The 23,222-nt window shown below is 39.1% G+C and overlaps 1 protein-coding gene across 1 annotated transcript in view; it reads right to left on the reverse strand.

Moving 5' to 3' along the window:
• Positions 1–1,341: 1,341 nt before the first annotated feature.
• Positions 1,342–23,222, reverse strand: part of CNGB3 (cyclic nucleotide gated channel subunit beta 3) — a 141,125-nt gene continuing 119,244 nt past the window's right edge. Inside the window, exons 15-18 of the mRNA XM_060127731.1 lie at positions 21,437–21,555; positions 4,529–4,675; positions 4,118–4,292; positions 1,342–1,602 (exon numbers count right to left, since the gene is read on the reverse strand). Of these exons, the coding sequence (XP_059983714.1) occupies positions 1,342–1,602; positions 4,118–4,292; positions 4,529–4,675; positions 21,437–21,555 (702 nt within the window). The remainder of the gene's footprint in view (positions 1,603–4,117; positions 4,293–4,528; positions 4,676–21,436; positions 21,556–23,222) is intronic.

The raw sequence follows: 23,222 nt of genomic DNA on the forward strand, positions 1-23,222 counted from the left end.
CTATATTAAAAAATGGTGAGTACCAAATGATACATTTTATTCTAGTGATTAATTTTACATGGTTTGCTGAATGCATCTATGTTGTAGGCTTTTTGGCTAATATAATTTGTTAAAACACTCTGCAAAGTGCTGTCGCAATGACCATCTTCTGGGACTTGGAAATGGCCTTATTATACAGAATTTAATATTATTCCCTAAGGGCATTTATTAGAATGGAATTCTATATGTATTATTACTTCTGACAGCAGCCTGGCTCTTTTAGCCTCTTCACAGCTTGAGACTTTGGTAATTATGCTAATGCTAGCTGATTCATGAGGACAACTTCCTAAAGTGCACTTAATTAACTCGGAGATTTTGTAAACAGCTGTACATGTAGTTTCTGCAAATTGCAGGGATATGTCAATCTGACATGTGTACAGTCTGCCTTCCTAACCTCGTTACTTTTTACTAAAGCTGAAAACAAGAAGCTCAAATCTGACGTCTTCTGAAGTGAATGCTTGCAAAAGTTTCTGAGAAATGTCACTTTAGCCTCCATGAAGATGGGGACAATCTGATTCCTCCTGTTTGAGTCTGTTGAGCCAGATGAGCCTTTTAAGTTGATATGAGGGAAAATATTAAAGTTTGTTTCTTTAGCAAAGGGTACAGTTTTTCCAACATGTTGCTGCAATGTGATTTTGCTTGTGGGTTTGTTAGTAATGCTGACCAGCAGTGCTCTTCAGGGGACTCCTCTGCAAGTTGGGTTTTACATCCATCGGCTCCCTTGTTTGCTTCCCTTCAGTCCCAGCTGCTGGGTTGATTTGATACTTGACTGACTCATCACCCTACCTTGAATGAAAGTCACCCAACTTTTGACATTTTATTAAAATCTCATACTCCCAAAGTAAGAGACAAATTCATATACATGGAACATTTAACCAAGACTAACAGTGCGATGCAAGACTTTAACACACACACACAATCACACACACACACACACACACACAATTAAGAGAAAAAGTTAGTGAATCATTTCAGAGCCAAGACCAACCTAATCAAAATGGAGAGAAGAAACATCATCAAGAAAGAACGGAAGAAAAATAACCTACTATATGCAATTAGGAGAAATACCAATTGTGCAAAGCTAATAACAATGGAGAATAGGGATGGTTTTTTTAATAATCTTCTTATTGCCAATGCAGAAGATCACACTCTCTAGGGTAAATCCTAGAAACTAAGCTAGGGATTTGCCTATGGTTTCTCAAGGGTCCCGGCAAGGTCTTTTCCTCTCATTAGTTTAAGCTACCATCCTGACTACAATCTCTTTGGGAACTAACTAGATTGTATCTAAAGATAATCAAACATTTATGGCTTAGCCTTTTCTTTGACTTCAATCAGCAGAACCTCTTCCCCAGCCTCCGCAGAAGGAGCCATGCTGATGATGAGTGATTGACGGGTAGTTCCTCTGGGTAAAACTGCCCTTCTAATTGACTGGTGCGCTTCCTCTGCTGTAATAGAACTTGTTCGACATTTGGATGTTTCAAGTGGTTTCTCTGCTGGCTGTCTTCCTTTATCTTCATATTTTTTTCCTTTATCCTCTTCTCCTTCAGAGTTTTCACTTTTTTCCTAGAAGCAAGTTATTGAAAAGAATTGGTATTGAAATCATAATCAAGGACATTGGAGTCTTTTGATTAATATGCAATAGCTAAGGATCACCACTAAGACAAAGACTGTCTGAATTAAGTTAATAAGGGAATCATGTCTGCCATTGACTATCATTTAACTAAGTTTTCTGATGTGCTGGAGAATGGGGCTGAGCTATCACATTTGAATTCGGTGTTAGTCTACGTCGCGTTTTTGTCCCTACCAAGGAATTCACTTCCTATTGACCCTCATGGTCTCTGAATTATTAGACTTAGTGCTCAGGACTCTGCTTTTTAAATATTTACTTATTTTATGAAGATGAAATTTTAAATATTTATCTTTTAATAAAAAAGTATTAACCAAATACCATATAAATACTCTAGAATCTCTGGTGTTCCTCCTGCATAAGTTCATGGGAGAACTTCAGGGAGAAATTCATATCTCTTTCCTAGTACAGTCTTCTCCATTTGTCCAATGGGTATTTGATATGGCTTTAGAACCTATTGTATTTAGTGTCATCTGTAGAAATTTCATAGTAAAAAATATACTATGCTCTTTACTGGTGATGCTTGAGATCAGTTTGAGAGAAGCTTGTACCAGGTATGAATGTGTACATATAAAGTTGAGAGCCTTACTTAACATACTGACTTACATAGTTCTTTAACCCCATAAGCCTTTTACACAAAGTATTATTTCCGTGCCGATTAAATAAGGCATTTGGTATACACTGATTTTCATTGCAGTGTTGTGTGTGTGGCAAAGGATGAGGCAAGTTTTAGTCTCTTGAGTGTGACTGACTTTTATAATATTTGCTTTACCAATTTCCTGAAAGAACCACAGCCTCCCATTTCCTACAGTTTTAGAGATAGCATAAGGACTAGATTCAGAAAACCTGAATTCCTGCTGTTTTTCAGTATCTGCCCTCATAAGCTTATCATGAGAATCAAAGAAATATGAAAAAAAAAAGAAAAGCAATAACATTTGAGTTTCTTGACATTTCTAGGAATTGGGAGACAGCTTAGTGTAGGTGTGGAAGTCTGAATACCCGAGTAATAGCTTTTGCTCTATCATTGATTGTGATCTTATCCAAATACATTAATCTGGATCTTAGTTTCTTCATCTATAATATAAAAGCTTGGATGCAATCTATGTGGTTATTTCTGACTTTACATTAGTGATAGTAATTGAATGAATATTAGTGAAAATGTTTATTGGCTTACTGGTAAGATGTCATATATTTATAGGTATATATGTATGTCTATACATATACAGTTGATCCTCATTATTCATGGTAGTTTTGTTCTGTAAAACTGCCACAAACACTGTTAGCAAACCCTGACCTATCTCTCCTAGGGGTAATGCAGGTTTAGGTTCCTACAAGCCTCTGGCTACAACATTTTTGTCAACTGCTCAATACATAGCCTTGTTTTATGTGCATTTCTTTTTAGAGACACCTTATTTGATATATATTGTTTATTCATTACACTGAACTCACAGCCAACAGTACTATGACTCATGCCTGAATGAAGCTTATCTAACACACATGTTTCTCTGTAAGGCACATCAGAGCATTTTTGTGCTTAGGAACACTAGGTGGTGCTTTGGCGATATGCTTGGGGGCCATTTTTTTTTAAATTAATTTATTTATTTGTTTTTATTTTTGGCCGTGTTGGGTCTTTGTTGCTGCATGGGCTTTCTCTAATGGCAGCGAGCGGGGGCAACTCTTTGTTGTGGTGTGCGGGCTTCTCATTGTGGTGGCTTCTCTTGTTGCGGAGCACCGGCTCTAGGTGCACAGGCTCAGTAGTTGTGGCTCCCGGACTCTAGAGTGCAGGCTCAGTAGATGTGGCACACGGACTTAGTTGCTCCGCGGCATGTGGGATCTTCCTGGACCAGGGCTCGAACCCGTGTCCCCTGCAATGGCAGGTGGATTCTTAGCCACTGTGCCACCAGGGAAGCCCCATGGGGGCCATTTTTAACAGTGTTGTGGGGGGAGATGCACAAAAATGCAAAAAACATGGCAATAAATAGACCATGAAAAGATCACTTGTTTACAGTGTGAGAGTTGAAACAAGAAGGCAGAGTGTCTCCTTGTTCAACCTCAGCTGGGAACATGTGCCTCCAGCAACTTAAATTTTTTGCTGCTCTGCACATGTATGTCTGTGAATGACCCCCAAAACACCATAATTATTGATTTTGAGGTTACAAACACATTTTAGTGAGTAGGCAGATTCACAAACACAGAATCCACAAAAATGAGGGTCGACTGTATTTATGTATATATACATTAAAACTATCCATAATAAACCTGTGAGGATTAAATGTGATGTTATGTAGGCATACAGTAAACTAATAATAAGTGCTGTATATAAAGTATTAATTATTTGCATTAGATGAACCCAGATTATCCCAGTGTCTGAGATGGAATTAAAGTAGGAGCTTGTCTGGTCTTTAGTCCAGTGGTCTCTGTTACAGCCCTCCTTTCCCTCTGCCTTATTACCAGAACGGTTTGTTCTCTCTTCAGTGCGAGTAGTCTTGCAAGACCTGCTTTTCCTGAGCCTCCCAGGAGAGCTTTAAACTTTTTGGGTGTCTCTTGTTTTGGTGGGAAGAGAAAGGCAAGTCCTTTATTTGGACAAGTTGTCTCTGTGCCTGGAGCCTTGTTCTTTAGAAGCACTCTGTGGACAAGACAGAAAGGCCATTTCAGATAGCACTGTGAGAGTTATGGAAAAACTTACCAGAAATACTATCATTTCTCCTAATCTGTGAAGTTTTCAATGTATAACTGCATAAACAGTTGTTTGTTAAGTGTACCTCATGGGTAAAGTTGATTGTACCCACCATAGCACAGTTCTCATCTTAGATTTTACGAAGTAAAACCAACTCCTCTCTAATGGGGTTTTAAAGGTTATACCTGGCTTTCTTCATGAGGAGCTTTTCAGAATCTGGATAATGCACTAGAATTTCTTGGAGGGTCCTTTTGTCCAGAGTTAAAAGATTGGCAAAGCCGTGGGCCACCACGTTGGCAGTTCTACGGTTTCCTCCTCTTGCTGCTAGAAGGCTGTAAGAGAGAAAAATGAATCTTTGCCACCAGTTTCAATCTTCCTCCACCAAAATCTTAAAAAAAAAAAAAATCAAATATTAGAACCATTTATACTGCTTCAGAGATCATTCCCTGGATGTGAGAGTTCAGATGAGTGTGCAGAGAGAGTCAAGATGTGGTGGCAATAGAAGTGGCAACAGATTTCAATGCATTTTGCATCTAACTCCCACCTCAAATCAAGGTCTTGTAGCCATCAGAGCCCTGGGAGATTCTTCCTCCCAGATTCCAGAAGTGCAGACTCTCTTTGGACTGGGTATCCTCCATTTGCTCTTTCAGACTAACTTTTCATCCTTCCCAATCCTCTTTGCACTCCAGGAAGCTGACCTCTGTGGGCTTGATCTCTGATTTTCATTTGGGTTCAGCCAATGGGAAATACCAGTAGGAAGTCAGAAAGCAGGAAGAGAGTGGGGTTGGCACGTTTCTTCCCCCATTCTTCCCTGCCAGGCCTTAAGTTAGCAATGGCTGCAGTTTCTACCAAAATCCACAGCTCCTGGCCATCTCCTGGAAGTACAACTCCCACAGATTTCTTTCTGGGCTCTGGTAATGTGCCCTGCCCTTGTCCCCTTGAGGCCTGGCTGTGGAAACAGCTCCCTTGTAGCTAGCTTCGAGATATATCACCATCTCTTGTTGGGTAGTCTTAGATTTTCCTTCTAATTTCCTTTGATTGGCTTCTGTCAGTAATCCCTTTATTAAAGTCTTCTTAGTTAACTTACTTAAGTGTACCTTCAGTTTTTTGTCTGGACTCTGACAGATCAAGCTCTGACATCAAATCTTAATGATACCCTGGTTACATTAGGTGAATTTAATCTCTTCCTATATGTAACTCCCTGATCAAATTGTTTCTCAGTATCATAAATTGCTCTGTAGTATAGTCATTGTCATACAACTTCCCACTTGGAATGTCAGAGAATTCTGGACTTTATATCTCTCAGGAACATAGCTGGGGCATTTTGTGTTTGGGAAGTAACCAATAAATAGTTATAAAATAAATGAACACTCGAGTGAATAAAACAAATGAATATAACTTCTGTCATTCACCAATAATCCGGAAAATAAGGGTTGGTCTTTGAAAGCAAGACAAGAAAAAACACATTTCAAATGTGTAAAAAAAAACACTACAGGCTCTGCAGTGAGACGGTAACACGAGATTCAGTCTCTCAGAGTCAACCATTTAGAAATGGAGAAAGAAGGCTCACATTAATAAAAAACAATCTCCAGAGGTGGAAGGGACCGAGAAAGCATTCTGGCAATAGGAATGTTCACGTTTTCACAGCCCTGCCTTTGGGGGCAATGAGATGTGAGAAGCTGCATGAGTGCTGTGCCTGAAGATTGATATCAGACCATGTGTATTTCTCCAGCCGTTGTTGCAGAAAAGGGAACATTTTCGCTGGCTGTTAATCATTAAAAAACTAACATAAGGTTTCAGCTCTGACATGTAAAGAGCTTGGAAATTGTCACTCCTGTCCTTACAACACGAAAAAGTTGAACAAACTGAAAACCAATGACTTTTCTCAGAACTGTCAAAGAACTGAAGTTGCAGGGTCAACTCCCATCCAAATCTGGGGAGACAGGTGAATCCAGAAAGCCACAGCCAAACCTGCTTACCTGGAACAGAAGCCCTTGGAGCTGTAACTGGTAGGAATACCTAAATGGTAATTTCGACAAATTGCTGTACGTTGAGAGTGAACTATCAAGAGAGGGAGAAACTCTGAGGGCCACAGTTATGGGGAAACTGATACTTTTATAGGTTTTACCTTGAGAAACTTCAGCAGATTATCATGGTTGAGAGCCAAGAAAGATCTGCTTGTTGCTCTGGCAGTAGAAGGGGATAATTAATCATTGTAAAATACACCCAGAATATATTTGTTCTCCATTACAAAGGTCTACTATCCAGGGGAAAAGATTACCAGAGTCTTATCCTACCTGGAGGAAGGGCATTTCTCTCATCCCAGGCACCTCTGGCCTTCCTGCCTAAGGGGATTAGAAACACCTGTGAAGATCACACCCCAGGGACATAGATCCATTAAAAGACTTAGATTTAATCATAAAGTTAGAGCTTTCCCCCATACCTGAGCACTATACCAAAGGGGCTTCTGTATGGTAACATTGGGTTATAACTGCAAAATGCAGACTTTCTCTGAAGAGCAGTACTGAGAGAAGGCCAAAGTCAACAGAGGAGATAGAAACAAGATCACTAGAGAAATTTAGAAGCTCTAGCACCTACAGCTACAGCAAACATTAAACACAGCCCAACTCCTAGCCAGATTAATATAAAACCTCATTCTAAAGACCTGTTTACCTCAGTTCCTACTACCCATTACGTCATGTACAGCTTTCAACAAAAATTACAAAGTACACTAAAAAGCAAGTAAAATACAGCCTGAAGAGCTAAAGAAAGCATTAGAACCAGACTGAGATATGACACAGATGTTGGAATTATCAGACAGAGAATTTAAAATAACTATGATTAATATGTTAAAAGATCTATTGGAAAAAGTAGGCATCATACAAGAACAGATGGGTAATGTAAGCAGAGAGATAGAAATTCTAAGACAGATTCAAAAGGAAATGTTAGAAATAAAAAATACTATAACAGGGCTTCCCTGGTGGCACAGTGGTTGAGAGTCCGCCTGCCGATGCAGGGGACACGGGTTCGTGCCCCGGTCCGGGAAGATCCCACATGCCGCGGAGCGGCTGGGCCCGTGAGCCATGGCTGCTGAGCCTGCGTGTCTGGAGCCTGTGCTCCGCAACGGGAGAGGCCACAACAGTGAGAGGCCCGCGTACCTCAAAAAAAAAAAAAATACTATAACAGAAATGAGTACTGACTTTAATGGGCTCATCAGTAGACTGGGCATGGCGAAGAAAAGAATAGATGAGCTTGAAGATAGGTAGTAGAAAGTTCCCAAATTGAATGCAAAAAGAAAAAAAAGGAATGGAAAAAAAGAAAACCAAAAATCCAACCAGAACAGAACATCAAGAACCGCAGGACATTTTCAAAAGGTATTATATATATATGATATATACATAAACATACATCATTCTCTAGTATTAGAAGAACCAGCTGAAGTAATAATGGCCAAGAACTTTTCCAAATTAATGACAGACAACAAATCACAGATCCGGGAAGCTCAGAGAATACCAAGCAGAATAAATACTCCCCCACCCCCATTCCTAGGCCCATCATATTCAAAGTGTAATAAACTAAAGACAAAGAAAATCTTGAAAAGAGCTGAGGGGGGAAAAAGCCATACATATAAAGGAACAGGAATAAGACTTATAGTGGACTTTTCATCAGAAACACTGCAAATAAGAAGAGAGTGGAGTGAAATACCAAGTGTTGAGAAAAACAAAATCACCAACCTAGAATCCTATGTATAGTGAAGTTATCCTTCAAAAGTGAAGGGGAGATGAAGATTTTCTCAGAAAACCAAAAACTGAGGGACTTTAACATTAGCAGACATACCCTTAAAGATATTGAGAGAAATTCTTCAGGAAGAAGGAAAATGATACAGATTAAAAATTTAGGTCTACATAAAGAGTGAAAGACATGGGAGAAGGAATAAGCAGAGGTAAAACGAAAGTCTTTTATTTTCCTTATTCTTAATTGATCTAAAATATGACTTTAAATAATAAAGTAACTGCATTGGGTGATTGTAGCATATGGATAAGTGAAATGAATGATATCAGTGTCTTAAGGGCTGGTAGGGAAGGGCTGTTATAATGTTCCTGCACTATGTGTGAAGTGGTATAGTGTTAATGTGAAGGTAAACTTAGTTTAAAATGTGTATGGCAAACACTGAAGTTTTTTGAAAAGAATTATAATTGATAAACTAAGAGAAAAGAGAAAATGGAATCTCCTTTCCTGAGGTTCTCCCCAAGACAAGCTCTGCCTTTGCCCTTTTTTTTAAGTAAGAGAAGTAAATTTTACTCTGTCATTCATCCATCCATCCATCTACCTATCTATCTACCTACCTATCTTCCTGCCTATCTATCTATGAAATGGATGTTAATATTTGAAGGATAATGATTGGATGAGCCTATTTCATTCACATTCCTGTCGCCTTGGACATAGGGCAATCCAGTAGTTAGGCGGGGCTGGATGGCACTGGGGAGCTTAATTTGGACCTGAGACTGTCTCTGTGTGTGTCAGACTATGAGAGCAGAACGGAAATAACATATTTAAATGTCAAGTTATTTTGAGATTTCTCAAGCTTTAATTAAACTTGCCTACAGGTTACACATTTGGAGTGCTTGATGAGTTTTTGAACGGAAGAAATAGTCTGTCTGCCAGATGGATTTTGCCCAAACTCTCAGCAGTGTTTAAAATAGCATCGTTTTTTTCCCTCCTGTCCACAAAATGCTTCTCCAGCATTCCACCAATGGAAAATTTCACTCATTAAATAGCTTAGTAAGAAGATCCCTAAATATTCCCAAGCCCACATAGTTTCTGAAAGAGCACGTGCCGGAGGACAAACAGCCGAGGTTAATGGTAAGTGTCCCCAGGTCAAAAATACTGAACAGAGCAATGGCCCAGGAAACAAGGGAATGGATTCTAATTCTAGGTCCACTTTTGTTTGCTGTGACCTTAAAAAGGAACTTAAGGACCTTTTAGATTTTTACTCCAATCATGTATTTATTAAGTGCCTATCATGTATTCAGCAGGTAAAGTAGTGCAAAAGGAAAAATAGTAAAGCATGGTATGGTTTGTGGAAAGAGTACAGATTTTGGAACCAGATAACTCTACGATTTTATTTATTTATTTATAATGTTTAATTTAAAAGAATTTAAATTGAACTATAGTTGAAATCTACCATTTATTAAGTGTATTTCTGAGCAAGACACTTAATCTCTCTTTTGGATTAACAAGACCACCTTTTAGTACCTTCTGTACTATAGGCCTGATTATCTTTAGGGAGAGATAGGTGTTTTTTTTTTTTTTTCTGTTTTCTTTACGTGGGCCTCTCACTGTTGTGGCCTCTCCCGTTGCGGAGCACAGGCTCTGGACGCGCAGGCTCAGCGGCCATGGCTCACGGGCCCAGCCGCTCTGCGGCATGTGGGATCTTCCTGGACCGGGGCACGAACCCGTGTCCCCTGCATCGGCAGGCTGACTCTCAACCACTGCGCCACCAGGGAAGCCCAGAGATAAATGTTTATAGACCCCTGACATTCAATTATGAAGGTGTAATTAGGTAAAACTCCTGGCTGAGAAGTTTTAAACCCTAATTTGGGGTATGTAACTGTAACAACTAACAATAAGTATAATAAATTTTATTACACAGGATTCTCCAGAGAAACAGAAAATATAGGACATATACAGATATATATATAAAAGGAGATTTATTATGGGAATTGGCTCATGTGGTTGTGGTGGTTATGGAGTTTGAGAAGTCCCACAGTCTGCCATCTACAAGCTGGAGGCCCAGGAAGCTGGTGCTGTAATTCAGTCTGAGTCCAAAGGCCTGAGAAGGGGAGAAAGAGGAGCCTCTGGTGTAAGTCGATGTCTGGGTCTGAAAGTCCAGAGCCAAGAGCCCTGATGTCTGAGGGCAGGAGAAGATAGATGTGCCAGCTCAAGCTGAGAGAGTGAATTTGCCCTTTCTTCACATTTTTGTTCTATTCAGACCCTCAGTGGATTGGGTGATCCCTACTGCATATAATATACATATAGTACATACATATAATATGTACATGTGCACATATACATATAAACAAATGTATATGTATTTACATATACATATACATTGCTGTGTGTATATATCAGAAAGAGCTAGAATATTCAGATAGTCCCTAGTCAGTCATTCATTTCCAGCTTTTTTCCAGGGCTGCCACATACAGCATCATAAATTGTGCACTGCATACACAGACTATAATGTGACTGGAACACAATGTGCACAGCCCTTTTTCACAGAGCTAGTTTATCCAGAAAGCACTCACAAGGATAAGTAGAATACAAAAGAGCATAAGTTGAAAGGAAGAGCAGAAGAAAAACAGAATGGAAACATAAAATGGGGTTCATGCAAAAATGCAAACTTTGTTACAAGAGGGCTTCGAATTTGGCTTTGTCTCTTATATCATAAAAATGGATGGATTCTTAGTTTTAAGACAGAAATATATGCTGAAGGGCTTTAGTAGAGAGGCCACCGTGTAAATTGGTGGACAACATGTTCATATTCTATTACAGATGCAAAACTAAGTTTGCCAGCACTGTTTGTGATGTGGTCCTCAGTAAAGGCTGTGTGTCACTCCAAAGTCCAGTTCCGTAGAAGCAATGCTGCAGGTGGGAAGGGCAGTCAGTACAGTGCATATCAGATACTCGTCTCTCTCTTTGTTTTCAGTGGTATCTAGAATATCTAGAGAAAAATCATCCTCTTAAACATTACCTTCCTCAGCTGGACTTTTGATAAATAGTTTTTTTTCTATGAGTTTGAGATTGTACAGACCATTTTACTTTGGAGGCCAATCATGCAGAAGCATATAAGGAATTCACTGTATAAATTGAAAAGAAAAGGAAAAAAAGAAATTAGTGATAAATTAGAAGTGTGTGGCAATAACATACTCCATAATGACCTAGATACGATGCCAAGTTCTGGGGCTATAAAGATGATTAACATCTGTCCTCAAGCCAAAAGGGAACCCTCCTACACTGTTGGTGGGAATGTAAATTAGTACAGCCACTGTGGAAAACAGTATGGAGTTTCCTTAAAAAAACTAAAAATAGAGTTACCATATGATCCAGTAATCCCACTCCTGGGCATATATCTGGGAAAGAGAAAAGATCTAATTTGAAAAGATATATTCACCCCAGTGTTCATAGCAGCACTATTTACAATAGCAAAGACATAGAAGCAAACTCAGTGTCCATTAACAGATGAATGGATAAAGAAGATGAGATATAGATATAGATGTATAAAATGAAATATTACTCAGCCATAAAAAAGAATGAAATAATGCCATTTGCAGCAACATGGATGGACCTAGAGATTATCATTTTAAATGAAGTTAAGTCAGACAAAGACAAATATTATATCACTTATATGTAGGATCTAAAAATTAGTACAAATAAACTTATTTGCAAAACAGAAACAGACTCACAGACATAATACACAAACTTATGGTTACCAAAGGAGAAAGGGGGGAGAGATAAATTGGGAGTATGAGATTAACAGACGCATACTACCATATATAAAATAAACAAAAGGATTTACTGTATAGCATAGGGAACTATATTCAATATCTTGTAGTAAACTATAACAGGAAAGGATCAAAGAAAGAATATAGATATACACATATATGTATAACTGAATCACTTTGCTGTATACCTGAAACTACCACAATATTTGTAAATCGACTATATTTCAATAAAAAAAAAATCTGCCCTCAAGCTGTTTGTAATCTAGGAGTGGGATAAGCGTGGGCGAGGGTTGTCTAGTCGACTAGCAAATATTGATAATAACATTAGTAATAGTAGTATTACTAGCTAATATTTTTAAGTGCTTACCATGAGCCAGGTATTTTTCTAAGTTCTCTTTTGTATCAACACGTATAATGCTTTTCAATCCTATGAGGTAATTATGTATTATTATTACTCTGTTTTAATTGATGAAGAAATGAAACCTCAGTTGAGGACCTCACCCAGAGCCACACAGCTCATTGTTGTGGAGTTGGATGCAAACCTAGACAGACTTCTTAAACAGATAAACACAATTCAGAATGATTAATGCTTTGATAACTGTAAAAAAATGAGAATGTTTCCTAAAATGAAGAAGTTTCTTGTCTAAAAGCATACTCTCATGTAGAATCGTTTCCTATAATAGAAATAAAACTATGAATACTATCTATGGAAAGAAGATCAATCACATCCAATGCTGAGTGAGAGATTACAACTTCATATATCTGTTCTCATTAAGCAAATTTCCAACTGGATTATATTTGGAGTGCAGGAGGTTAGGTCACCTGTGTAGACTTCTATGAGATATTCTTTTACTCTTTTCAGTGTTATTGGAAAACACTTTGTTGCTTGAAAATTTTTACCACTTCACTAAATATAAATCCTAACAAAACTTTTGTGGGTGAGCAAATATCAGAGGATGTTCTCGTGTCACCTCTGCCCAGACTGCTCGCTCTTCGCAGATACTTTGATAGTCATAAAACCACTGCAAGGCAACACATGTTAACCTAGATTTTTGAGAAAAATCTCTATGTATGGATTTTTATCGGAGTTAAAGAGTTCAGATTTCACAGATACAAAACAGTCCTCTTTCCCCCAGGAAGTCTTGATTTCAGAGTTGAATTGGCCTTAGAAGAAGTGGATAATCAGGATTTCCCTGGTGGTGCAGTGGTTAAGAATCCGCCTGCCAGTGCAGGGGACATGGGTTCGAGCCCTGGTGCGGGAAGATCCCACATGCCGCGGAGCAACTGAGCCCGTGCGCCACAACTACTGAGCCCGTGTAACAACAGAAGCCACCACAATGAGAATCCTGTGCACCGCAACCAAGAGTAGCCCCCGCTCTCCACAACTAGAGAAAGCCCACAAGCAGCAATGAAGACCCAACGTGGCCAAAAATAAATAAATTTATTTTTTAAAAAAAGTGGATGATCGATGAAGAATCTAGGTAAAAATTCTAAAGAAGAGGGGAAAAAAGGAATAACATGCACAGTTTATTCCTTGCCCTCTTTATTTATATCAAGTACCCAGGAGGATATATGATACTCTGGCTGGAAATTACTGTATCAAACAAACTAATATTCTAGCTTAACTATGTGTTTCTTTGGGGTCAAAATAGCTAACGATGTCATATATTAATGACCACATGAAACTGGTGAGGTAGGTTCTTACCTACACTTACTGACATGGAAATTGAGGTCCAGAATCTAGTGAAGTGACTTATTCCAGAACAAATACTTACGAGTTTCATTGCAGAAATTCAAATCCAAGACCAGAGCTGACTTCAAGTCATGGAGTCTTTTCTTTACACCCTAAACTCTAATGCTGCTAATGAAGCCATTGTTATTGTTCTAATGATAGAGATTTGCACATGGATATTAGAAAAATCAAGGAGGAAGCCAGTTGGGCTGGTCGTGATAAGCTCTACCAATGTCTGACAATCAGATTCTTTACTCCCTCTCTGCTATTCCAAATGGTGGTAAAGAGCCTTGATTTTCATAGAATTAGAGTCACCAGATGAAGTCAGTTTAGGAGGAGTCCTGAGAATATTTGAATACATGTTTAAACAATGGTACTGATAATGTAGTGGTTCAGAGGAATATTGTGAAACTTAGGTGAGGTTTGCTTTCTGCTCTAAGCAAAAAATGCTACACAAACAGAGACTGTATATTAAAGAAGGTAGTGAAAAATATAAACACATATTTTAACACAGGTAGTATGCACAGGATTGAGCCAGAAAAAAATGGAAATGAAAAGTTTTCTCCCTCAATATTTATCAATCTTCTTACCCCTGCTCATACTTCCAATGTATCTACTATTTCTGTCTTTTAGGAAAGGCAGGGTAGTGGGTGAAGGAATAACAGAATTATTCTGATGAAGAATAAGAATATGGAATTAAAATAGTCCAAAAAACTAAAAGTCTACCTTGGTACTCTCATTTTGAAAACTGAGTACTCAGGGAAAATAGGCAAACATTGCTTGGAGGGAACAAAGAGGTTTAAAATTATTCTTCAAAATATATGGCCTTTTCACAATGGTATAGAGAAAATATTTGTTAAATATGCAGAATGGGTGATTTGACCAATATAGCTGGTGAAAAGTCAGAACTTAAATACTTTAAATAAAAGCCAGACTATCTAAAACATATATCACTGCCTAAATTCTGCCCAATAACTTGTTATATATGATGAAAAAAGGATATTGTACAATGAAAGAAACGCAGAAAATAAATATGATCACGTTTGTGAAAATAAATAGGCCCAGAGAAAATTAATTGATTTATCAAATATTTATTGAGGACCTATTATTTTCTAAGCACTATTTAGAGAAATGCAAATTAAAACAACTATTAAAGTGCAAAACCAACTGAGAATAATGAGGTAATATCACTGGTACTAGAGAAAAATAGCTATACATTGCATGTTGTATCTTAAATTGGTTCAATTTTTCTAGAAAATCATCTGCCCATATATTCCAAGAGTTATAGAAATGTTTCTACCTTTTGACCTAGTTATTTCATTTTGGGGAATAAACTTCAAAGAAATAAAAGAAAAGCAAAATGATCTTACAAAGATAAACGTAGCAGTCCTATTTTTTTTTTTTTTTTTTTTTTTTTTGCGGTACGCCGGCCCTCACTGTTGTGGCCTCTCCCGTTGCAGAGCACAGGCTTCAGACACGCAGGCTCAGCAGCCATGGCTCACAGGCCTAGCCGCTCCGCGGCATGTGGGATCTTCCCGGACCGGGGCACGAACCTATGTCCCCTGCATCGGCAGGCGGACTCTCAACCACTGGGCCACCAGGGAAGCCTGCAATCCTATTCTTAATAATAAAAACTGACAAAAAGGGTACGAGGCTGAATATGCATATTCATGACAAAAATGAATGTTTATTAGTACATTTGCAAAGATAGAAGATAATTACGTTAATTTATTTATAACAATGACTATTTATTAGGCACTTATGTGCGCCAGGCACTCCCCTGAGGGCTGGGGATCAAGTGCAGATCGGGTGTGGCGTCTGCTAGGGACTGTGTCTGTGTACAAAATGGAAAAATACAGCCTCTCTGGCAAATGCAGTCCTATAGGTGTAAAGTTTGGCCAGAAAAATACCCCCTTTTGCAAAGTAAAGGGCAGCTGTGCATGAGGGGGAGTGTAACAGCGGGGCTCATGCTCAGGAGTGGAGTGCAGGCTGCATTCCAGTTCTCTCAGGCCCTGCCTGGACATCCTGATGCAGAGCACAACTGGGACAGCCATACATTGTAGTCCTGGTGCTTATGAGTTAGTGAGGAAGAAAGAAAGACACTGAAGAAATAAATGCACCAGCAAGTGCGTGATTACAAAGGTAAGTGTTCTGAAAGATAGGAATGTAGTCCAACTAGAGAATATAGCAAGGAGACCTGGGTGGTCCCTATAATGGAGAAAAAGAAGTCCTGAAAGTAGGTGAGATTAGGTTAAAGGGGTGGGAAACCTATATGGGCAGAGGTAAAAACTCCCCATGGCTGCTATGGAAAACAGTATGGAGATTCGTCAAAAAATTAGAACCGCCATATGATCCAGCTATTCCACTTCTGTATGTTCATCCAAAGAACACAAAAACTAATTTTAAAGGATATATGCACTCCTATGTTCATTGCAGCTTTATTTACAATAGCCAAGATATGGAAACAGCCTAGGTATCCATCAGTGAATGAATGGATAAAGATGTAGTGTATATACACAATGCAATACTACTCAGCCATAAAAAGATGAAATCCTGCCATTTGTGACAACGTGGATGGACCTTGAAGGTTTTATGCTAAGTGAAATAAGTCAGAGAGAGAAAGACAAATACTGCATGTTTTCACTCATAGGCGGCATATAAAAAGCACAAACAAAACAAAATAAATGAACAAACCAAACCAAAACAAAACAAAAACATAGATACAGAGAACAGAGTAGTAGTTACCAGAGGGGAAGGAGGGTTGAGGGAAGGCAAAATGGGTAAAGGGGGTCAACTATACGGTGACAGATGGAAGCTAAACTTTTGGTGGTGAGCACACTGCAGTATATGCAGAAGTCAAAATGTAATGTATACATGATACATATAATATTATAAACCATTATTACCTGAACAAAACAGTCTTTAAATTCCAAAATTAGGAAAAAATAAACCAACTCTCCATGGCTGGATGGCATGTAGCACATTCAAGGAACTAAAGTCTGGATTAAGGAGAGCAAGGGGAGTGGGCTACACCCTACAGTAGAGAGGTAGGCAGGGGCTAGACTCTGCAGGATCTTGTAGGTCAGGCAAGGACTTTTAGATAAAAAAGAACATGTGAAAACATTGAGTGGTTTTAAGCAGGAGGGCAATGACATGATCATACCTGTTCGTGAAGGATCCCTCTGGCTGCTAGTGGGGCCTGGATTACAGAGGGTGTGGTGGTTGGAGTGGGAGACTTGGAGCAGCCCTGCAGTTGTCCAGTGAGAGAGGGAGGTGGTGTGGATGGAAGTGGGGTCAGTGGAGAAGGTAAGGTGCAAACAATTGGAGACACACTTTGGACGTGAAATTGATAGGTCTTTGAGGTGGACTGGCCATGTAGGGTGAGCTGAAGGAGTGTCAAGCAGACCTTTTCTTTTTCCCCAGTAAATTTCAAAAGTTAACAATGTAAAAAGGTTAGTATTATATTAGTTTCCTGAGGCTGCTGTAACAAATTACTGTAAAACCAGTGACTACCAACAACAGAAATTTATTCTATCACAGTTTTGGAGGCCAGAAGTCAAAAATCAAGTTGTTGGCAGGGCTGTGCTCCCTCCAGGGACTCTAGGAGAGAAGGCTTTCTTGCCTCTTCCAGCTTCTGGTGGCTCCAGGAGTTCCTTGGCTGTGGCTGCATAACTCCAATTTCTGCCTCGGTCTTCACAAGGCCTTCCCCTCTTCTCCCTGTGTTTGTGTGTCTTCTCCTCTTCTGTCTCATGTGAGGACACTTGTCATGGATTTAGGGCCCATCCAAAAAAATCAAGAATGAGCTCACCTTAAGATCCTTAGCTTAATTATATCTGCAAAGACTCTTTTTTTTTTCTTCTTTTTTTCTAATAAGGTCACATTCACAGGTTCCAGGAGTTCGGGCATGGATATATCTTTGTGGGGGCCAACATTCAACCTACTACAGGCATTATGTGAATACTCCTTTACATACACCCTTGTACAGGCTATCAGGACTGACCTTTGTGCACACATATTGTCTGCACACATTTTTTTCTCCACATGTCATTTGAGAAGCACTGAAAGGTCTGCCTTCAGTTCTCAAATAACCTCAAGCAGTTGCTCAATCTGAAGGATTGGTCCTTGTGAAGGCTTTGTACTCCATAACATCCTGCGTATGCTCCATCATTGAATGCAACCCATACATTTTACCACCTAGTATTGGAATCTTTTTGTTTCCTTGTCTTTTGTTTATAAGGCCCTTGAGGGAAGTGATTGTTTCTTGCTCACCATTCTTGTTCACCATGCCAGGCATGGCCTTCTTTGAGGCACTTCACATTATACTGTAAGGCGTAATGAATATAATTTTCTGCTTTTTTTTTTTTATCAAATCACAATTAACTACTTAATTAATCAGAAATTTCTGAATAGCACCTGCAAATTATTTTGAATGGAGGCAGAATATCAATGAAAATCAACACATTGTACAGTTTATATATAGCTGCTGGTGACATAAAGATGGAAAGTTTTAGTTCTTACATTTTAATAGCTTAGTCTGTTGAGGAGATCCATTTGAATGAATTGATTATAAATTAGTGGTAATTCCTGTAGTAAAGTCACTAATGAAATACTATGAAAGCATAGAACAAAGAGCAACTAGTTGTTTGGGGGGGGGGTTGGTTAGAGATGGCTTCAGAGAGATGACATCTGAATTGAAGTCTTGAAAGGTGAATAGGTATTTTCCAGGGGGAGGACATTCCAAAGGGAGATGAAACCAGTAGGGATTTCTATTGAAATCATAATAGCACTAGCAAGGATAAAAATTCAGATGCATTTCAGGAAAAGTGAGATTTTAACAGATGAAGAAGGAGGATAGGAAGTGGTTAAATACATTCAGTGAATAAGACTTGGCAATAATTGTAATTGTGAAAACAGTGGAGTCAGTACTGCTACAAGGCTATCCCCCAGCAGACCCTGAGTCTCTCTATTAAAAATGGGGTGTCTGAACTCCTCAGATGTTAATTGGAAATGTGGTCTGCGTTTTCTCCATGACAGGCTGTAAATCTATATTTTAGTCAGTGCTTTGCTCTTTTGGATTAGTATATAATGTCCTTGAAAGCCCTCAGTTCTTTTCTTTCTTATTTTTTCCTAAGAAAAAGAACCTTCGTTAAAAAGCTACATGATAGTGCTGGATATAGCTCATTTTAAAAAAGGTCACAGGTTTTTTGAGTAGTAAACACAATTACTAGATCTTTCCAGTATCTAGATGTTTGGCAGGCATGCCTCCATTGCTGGAATAAATAACTAGAGCTCCAGGGGCATATGACAGCTGTGGGCCTGTGAAGCCTGAGGGTATCTGGGAAGAGGCAGATGTATCGTATTTCTCCTCAACCTCAGCCAAGAAGAGAATCAAGGCAAAAACCTCCCTTTTGCTTGAATCAGCCAGATTACTGAGCGAATTTAGAGCTTGTCTGGTCTACTGGTTTCAATTTGGCCTTAGAAACCCAGTGGGTAATAGGAGATTTATTTGAGAAGCTGCTGTCAAGAATTTAAGATTCCTTTCAATTGCAACTCAGCAGCACCTGGATTGTATTCTTAGAATATTTCCTACTGTGATGATAATATCAGCAATTAACATATTTGTATTTATAAAGCTTTATTCTTCAGGGAGTACTCAACCCTTGGGAGAGGTCAGCTAATTAATTTCTGCAATGTTTGAGATTAGACTGTTGCTTGTTTTATGACCTTGAAGATTACAGTGATTATTAAGTCACTAAAATATTAAATCATTTTTGCAAGTACTCCTAGTAAAGAAGTGATAGAAAATAGGCAAAGAACACACAGATCTGGACATTCTGAGAAGTGTTTCCACCACTGCCCCAGAGCAAGACCCTCACACAAGTGCCCACCCAGTTTTAAGCAAGGAGGAAAAATAAAAAAGAGAAAGCACATTATCAACAGAGAATTAACATGATTCAACATTCTAAGGAAACCCTAATTATGCTAATATAAAGTCATCTGAAATTATTCATATCTCTGGAACTCTGAAGATAACTTCTTAGCAGCTATGAAATCAGAGGTTGGATGAACCACCTTTCTTCTGTGGTGTGGTGGAAAGATCACTAGGCCCTGATCCATGAAGCTCGTGTTTGAATATTGTCCCTTTCACTTACTAGCTATGTTATCCTGGGCCAGATAATTGACACCTTGGAATTGCAATTTTTCCAATCATGAAACGGATATGTTAATAACTGCCTGACAGTGCACTCTTGTCTTTACCCTAAGAGACAGCATCCTAGTTCAAGACTCCATCATCTTTCACTTGAACCACCGCAACTGACTTCTAATTGATCTCTATTTCATTCTCGTTTCTTTACTGCCTCTTTTCCACATAGCTGTTAGAGTGGTCTTCCAACATCATAATTCAAATTGTATCATTCTTTTGCCTAAAATCCTCCATTGGTATCCATTGGTATTTAGAATAAAATACAAATTCCTTACCATGGCCTAAAAGGCCTGTACAGTCTTGTCTTTGAGCACCTCTTTGGCCTCATCTCGCCACAGTGTCCCTTAGTCTCTGAACTCCAGCCATACTGACCTCTATGATGTTCAACCAGATACGCTTGCTCTACCTCTAGGCCTCTGCCCTTGCTATTCCATCATATGGGAGGCTCTTCCCCCATGTCTGGATGGCTGCTCCATTTACTCTCTCAAGTCTCAGTTGGAATATTATCTGTCCAAAGAGGTATCCCTGACCATTATATGTAAAGTAGCATCCCCAGTCTCTAACAATTTTTACCTCTATAGCAGTTATCACAATGTGATTTTATCGTCTAGTTTATTTATTGTTAGCTTTCTCCCTCAAGACTGTAAGCTCTTGTTTACTGTTTTCACAGTACATTCCCAGAGTTTAGAGCAATACCTGACCATCTAGCATGTACTAGGCACTCAAAGTAAGTGTTTATTGGATGAATACATGAATATGTTTAAATACAATAATACATATGGAATGTTTAGCCCACAGAATGCTTGAATTTGCTGTCTGTAGTGTTAGACCTTTGTATCCATGGCTTGTGCATTCACATATGGGTCGTGCAATCCAGTTTATTGAGTCCTGGTGTGTGGAACCCTCAGATGAGGGACCCACAGATGCAGATGGCTGACTCTACTACGCCATTTTATTTTATTTTATTTTATTGCGGTACGCGGGCCCCTCACTGTTGTGGCCTCTCCCGTTGCGGAGCACAGGCTCTGGATGCACAGGCTCAGCGGCCATGGCTCACGGGCCCAGCCGCTCCGCGGCATGTGGGATCCTCCCGGACCGGGGCACGAACCTGTGTCCGCTGCATCGGCAGGTGGACTCTCAACCACTGCGCCACCAGGGAAGCCCTTCTCTTCTAATTATTAAGATGAAGGACAAAGCGGTCAAGTAACAAAGGAGCAAAGATTGTAAGTGGTGGTACTGGGGTTTGGACTCAGGCAATTTTGTCCCACAATGATAATCATTATCACTCACCTACTCAAAACTATTGTGTTAGCCTGGCATTCAAGTTCTCCAACAATCTGACGACTAACTCTCCCAATCTCCTCTTTCATCATTCATCCATTCATTTATTCACACATTCATTATTCAACATATATTGAGCATCTACTTTATGCTAGACACTGACCTAAGTCCTGGGCCTAAAGGGCTGAATGAGCTAGTTCTTTTGGGGAAGGGAAAGGATAAATAGAAATGTGAAAATCCTTATTTTATCAATGCTGTCAGCACAATCAAACCATTGGTGAATTTGAATGGGAACTTTACTTATTTTATGACCCAAGACTTTTCTTTTATAACAAATGACAGACTTCAATATTACAAGGTGTCTTTTCGATACCTGATTTCTCCAAACACTGCTCCAGCTTTCAGAGTAACCAGAACTTGAGCGCCATCAGCTCCTCCAAGAACTTGGACTTCTCCTTGCTTAATGATATACATTTCCTTGCCAATTTCTCCCTATATGCCAAATGTAAAGAGGAAATGGTAGTCACTTTATTCTTGACAATTATGCCCCAAATTAAAAGATATAAACTCTTTTAGAGGAGTAAATGTAAATGAAGGAAGCAAGGAATAGAAGTGTAATAATAATTATCTTAAGACCTGAGGTAGTTATGGACATCAGTTTGACATAACATGTGAAAGGAAATTACAAGGAAAGTGATACCTTCTAGAACCTGAGCACTGTGTGCCATCACTGGACAGGCAAAGATACTTCAGTCAGCACATTGTTTTAAGAATGGGATTGGAGAGAGGAAATAACAGATTGTAAGCATATTCACCTTAGCTTTGGTGACGGCTGCTATGCTTTGAAGAAGTTGCTTAGTTTATCCAAAGAACATGGGTTACAGTCATCTAAAGGTGAACTCTACTCTTCTGCCTATAGTACTGAGGTCTGATTTTAGTAATTGGGGCGTATGAGACCCTTAAGCTATTATTCTTGTTCCATGTTGAGAAGAAAGTGTTACTGCAGCAGGTTTATATATATCTTTATTGGAGTATAATTGCTTTACAATGTTGTGTTAGTTTCTGTTGTACAACAAAGTGAATTAGCTATAAGCATACATACATATATCCATACATATGGATACATACATATATCCCCATATCCCTTCCCTCTTGAGACTCCCTCCCATCCTTCCTATCCCAGCCCTCTAGGTCCTCACAAAGCATGGAGCTGATCTCCCTGTGCTATGCAGCAGCTTCTCACTAGCCATCCATTTTACACTTGGTAGTGTATGTATGTCAACGTTACTCTCTCACTTTGTCCCAGCTTCCCCTACCCACCCCGTGCCCTCAAGTCCATTCTCTATGTCTGTGTCTTTATCCCTGCCCTGCCACTAGGTTCATCAGTACCATTTTTTTAGATTCCATATAAGTGCATTAGCATATGGTATTTGTTTTTCTCTTTCTGACTTACTTCACTCTGTATGACAGACTCGAGGTCCATCCACCTCATTACAAATAACTCAATTTCTCTCCTTTTTTGGCCGAGTAATATTCCATTGTATATATGTGCCACAGCTTCTTTATCCAATCATCTGTCGATGGACATTTAGGTTGCTTTCATGTCCTGGCAATTGTAAATAGCACTGCAATGAACATTGTGGTACATGACTCTTTTTGAATTATGGTTTCCTCAGGGATATGCCCAGTAGTGGAATTGCTGGGTCATATGGTAGTTCTATTTTTAGTTTTTTAAGGAACCTCCATACTGTTCTCCATAGTGGCTGTTTCAATTTACATTCCCACCAACAGTGCAGGAGTGTTCCCTTTTCTCTGCACCCTCTCCAGCATTTACTGTTTGTAGATTTTTTGATGGTGGCCATTCTGACGGGTGTGAAGTGATACCTCATTGTAGTTTTGATTTGCATTTCTCTACTAATTAGTGCTGTTGAGCATTCTTTCATGTGTTTGTTGGCAATCTGTATGTCTTCTTTCGATAAATGTCTGTTTAGGTCTTCTGCCCATTTTTGGATTGGGTTGTTTGTTTTTTTGATATTGAACAGCATGAGCTGCTTTTGTATTTTGGAGATTAATCCTTTGTCTGTTGCTTCGCTTGCAAATATTTCCTCCCATTCTGAGGGTTGTCTTTTCATCTTATTTATGGTTTCCTTTGCTGTGCA

This window comes from Lagenorhynchus albirostris, chromosome 17 (genome assembly GCF_949774975.1).
Source record: "Lagenorhynchus albirostris chromosome 17, mLagAlb1.1, whole genome shotgun sequence".
In the NCBI taxonomy this organism is placed as follows: domain Eukaryota; kingdom Metazoa; phylum Chordata; class Mammalia; order Artiodactyla; family Delphinidae; genus Lagenorhynchus; species Lagenorhynchus albirostris.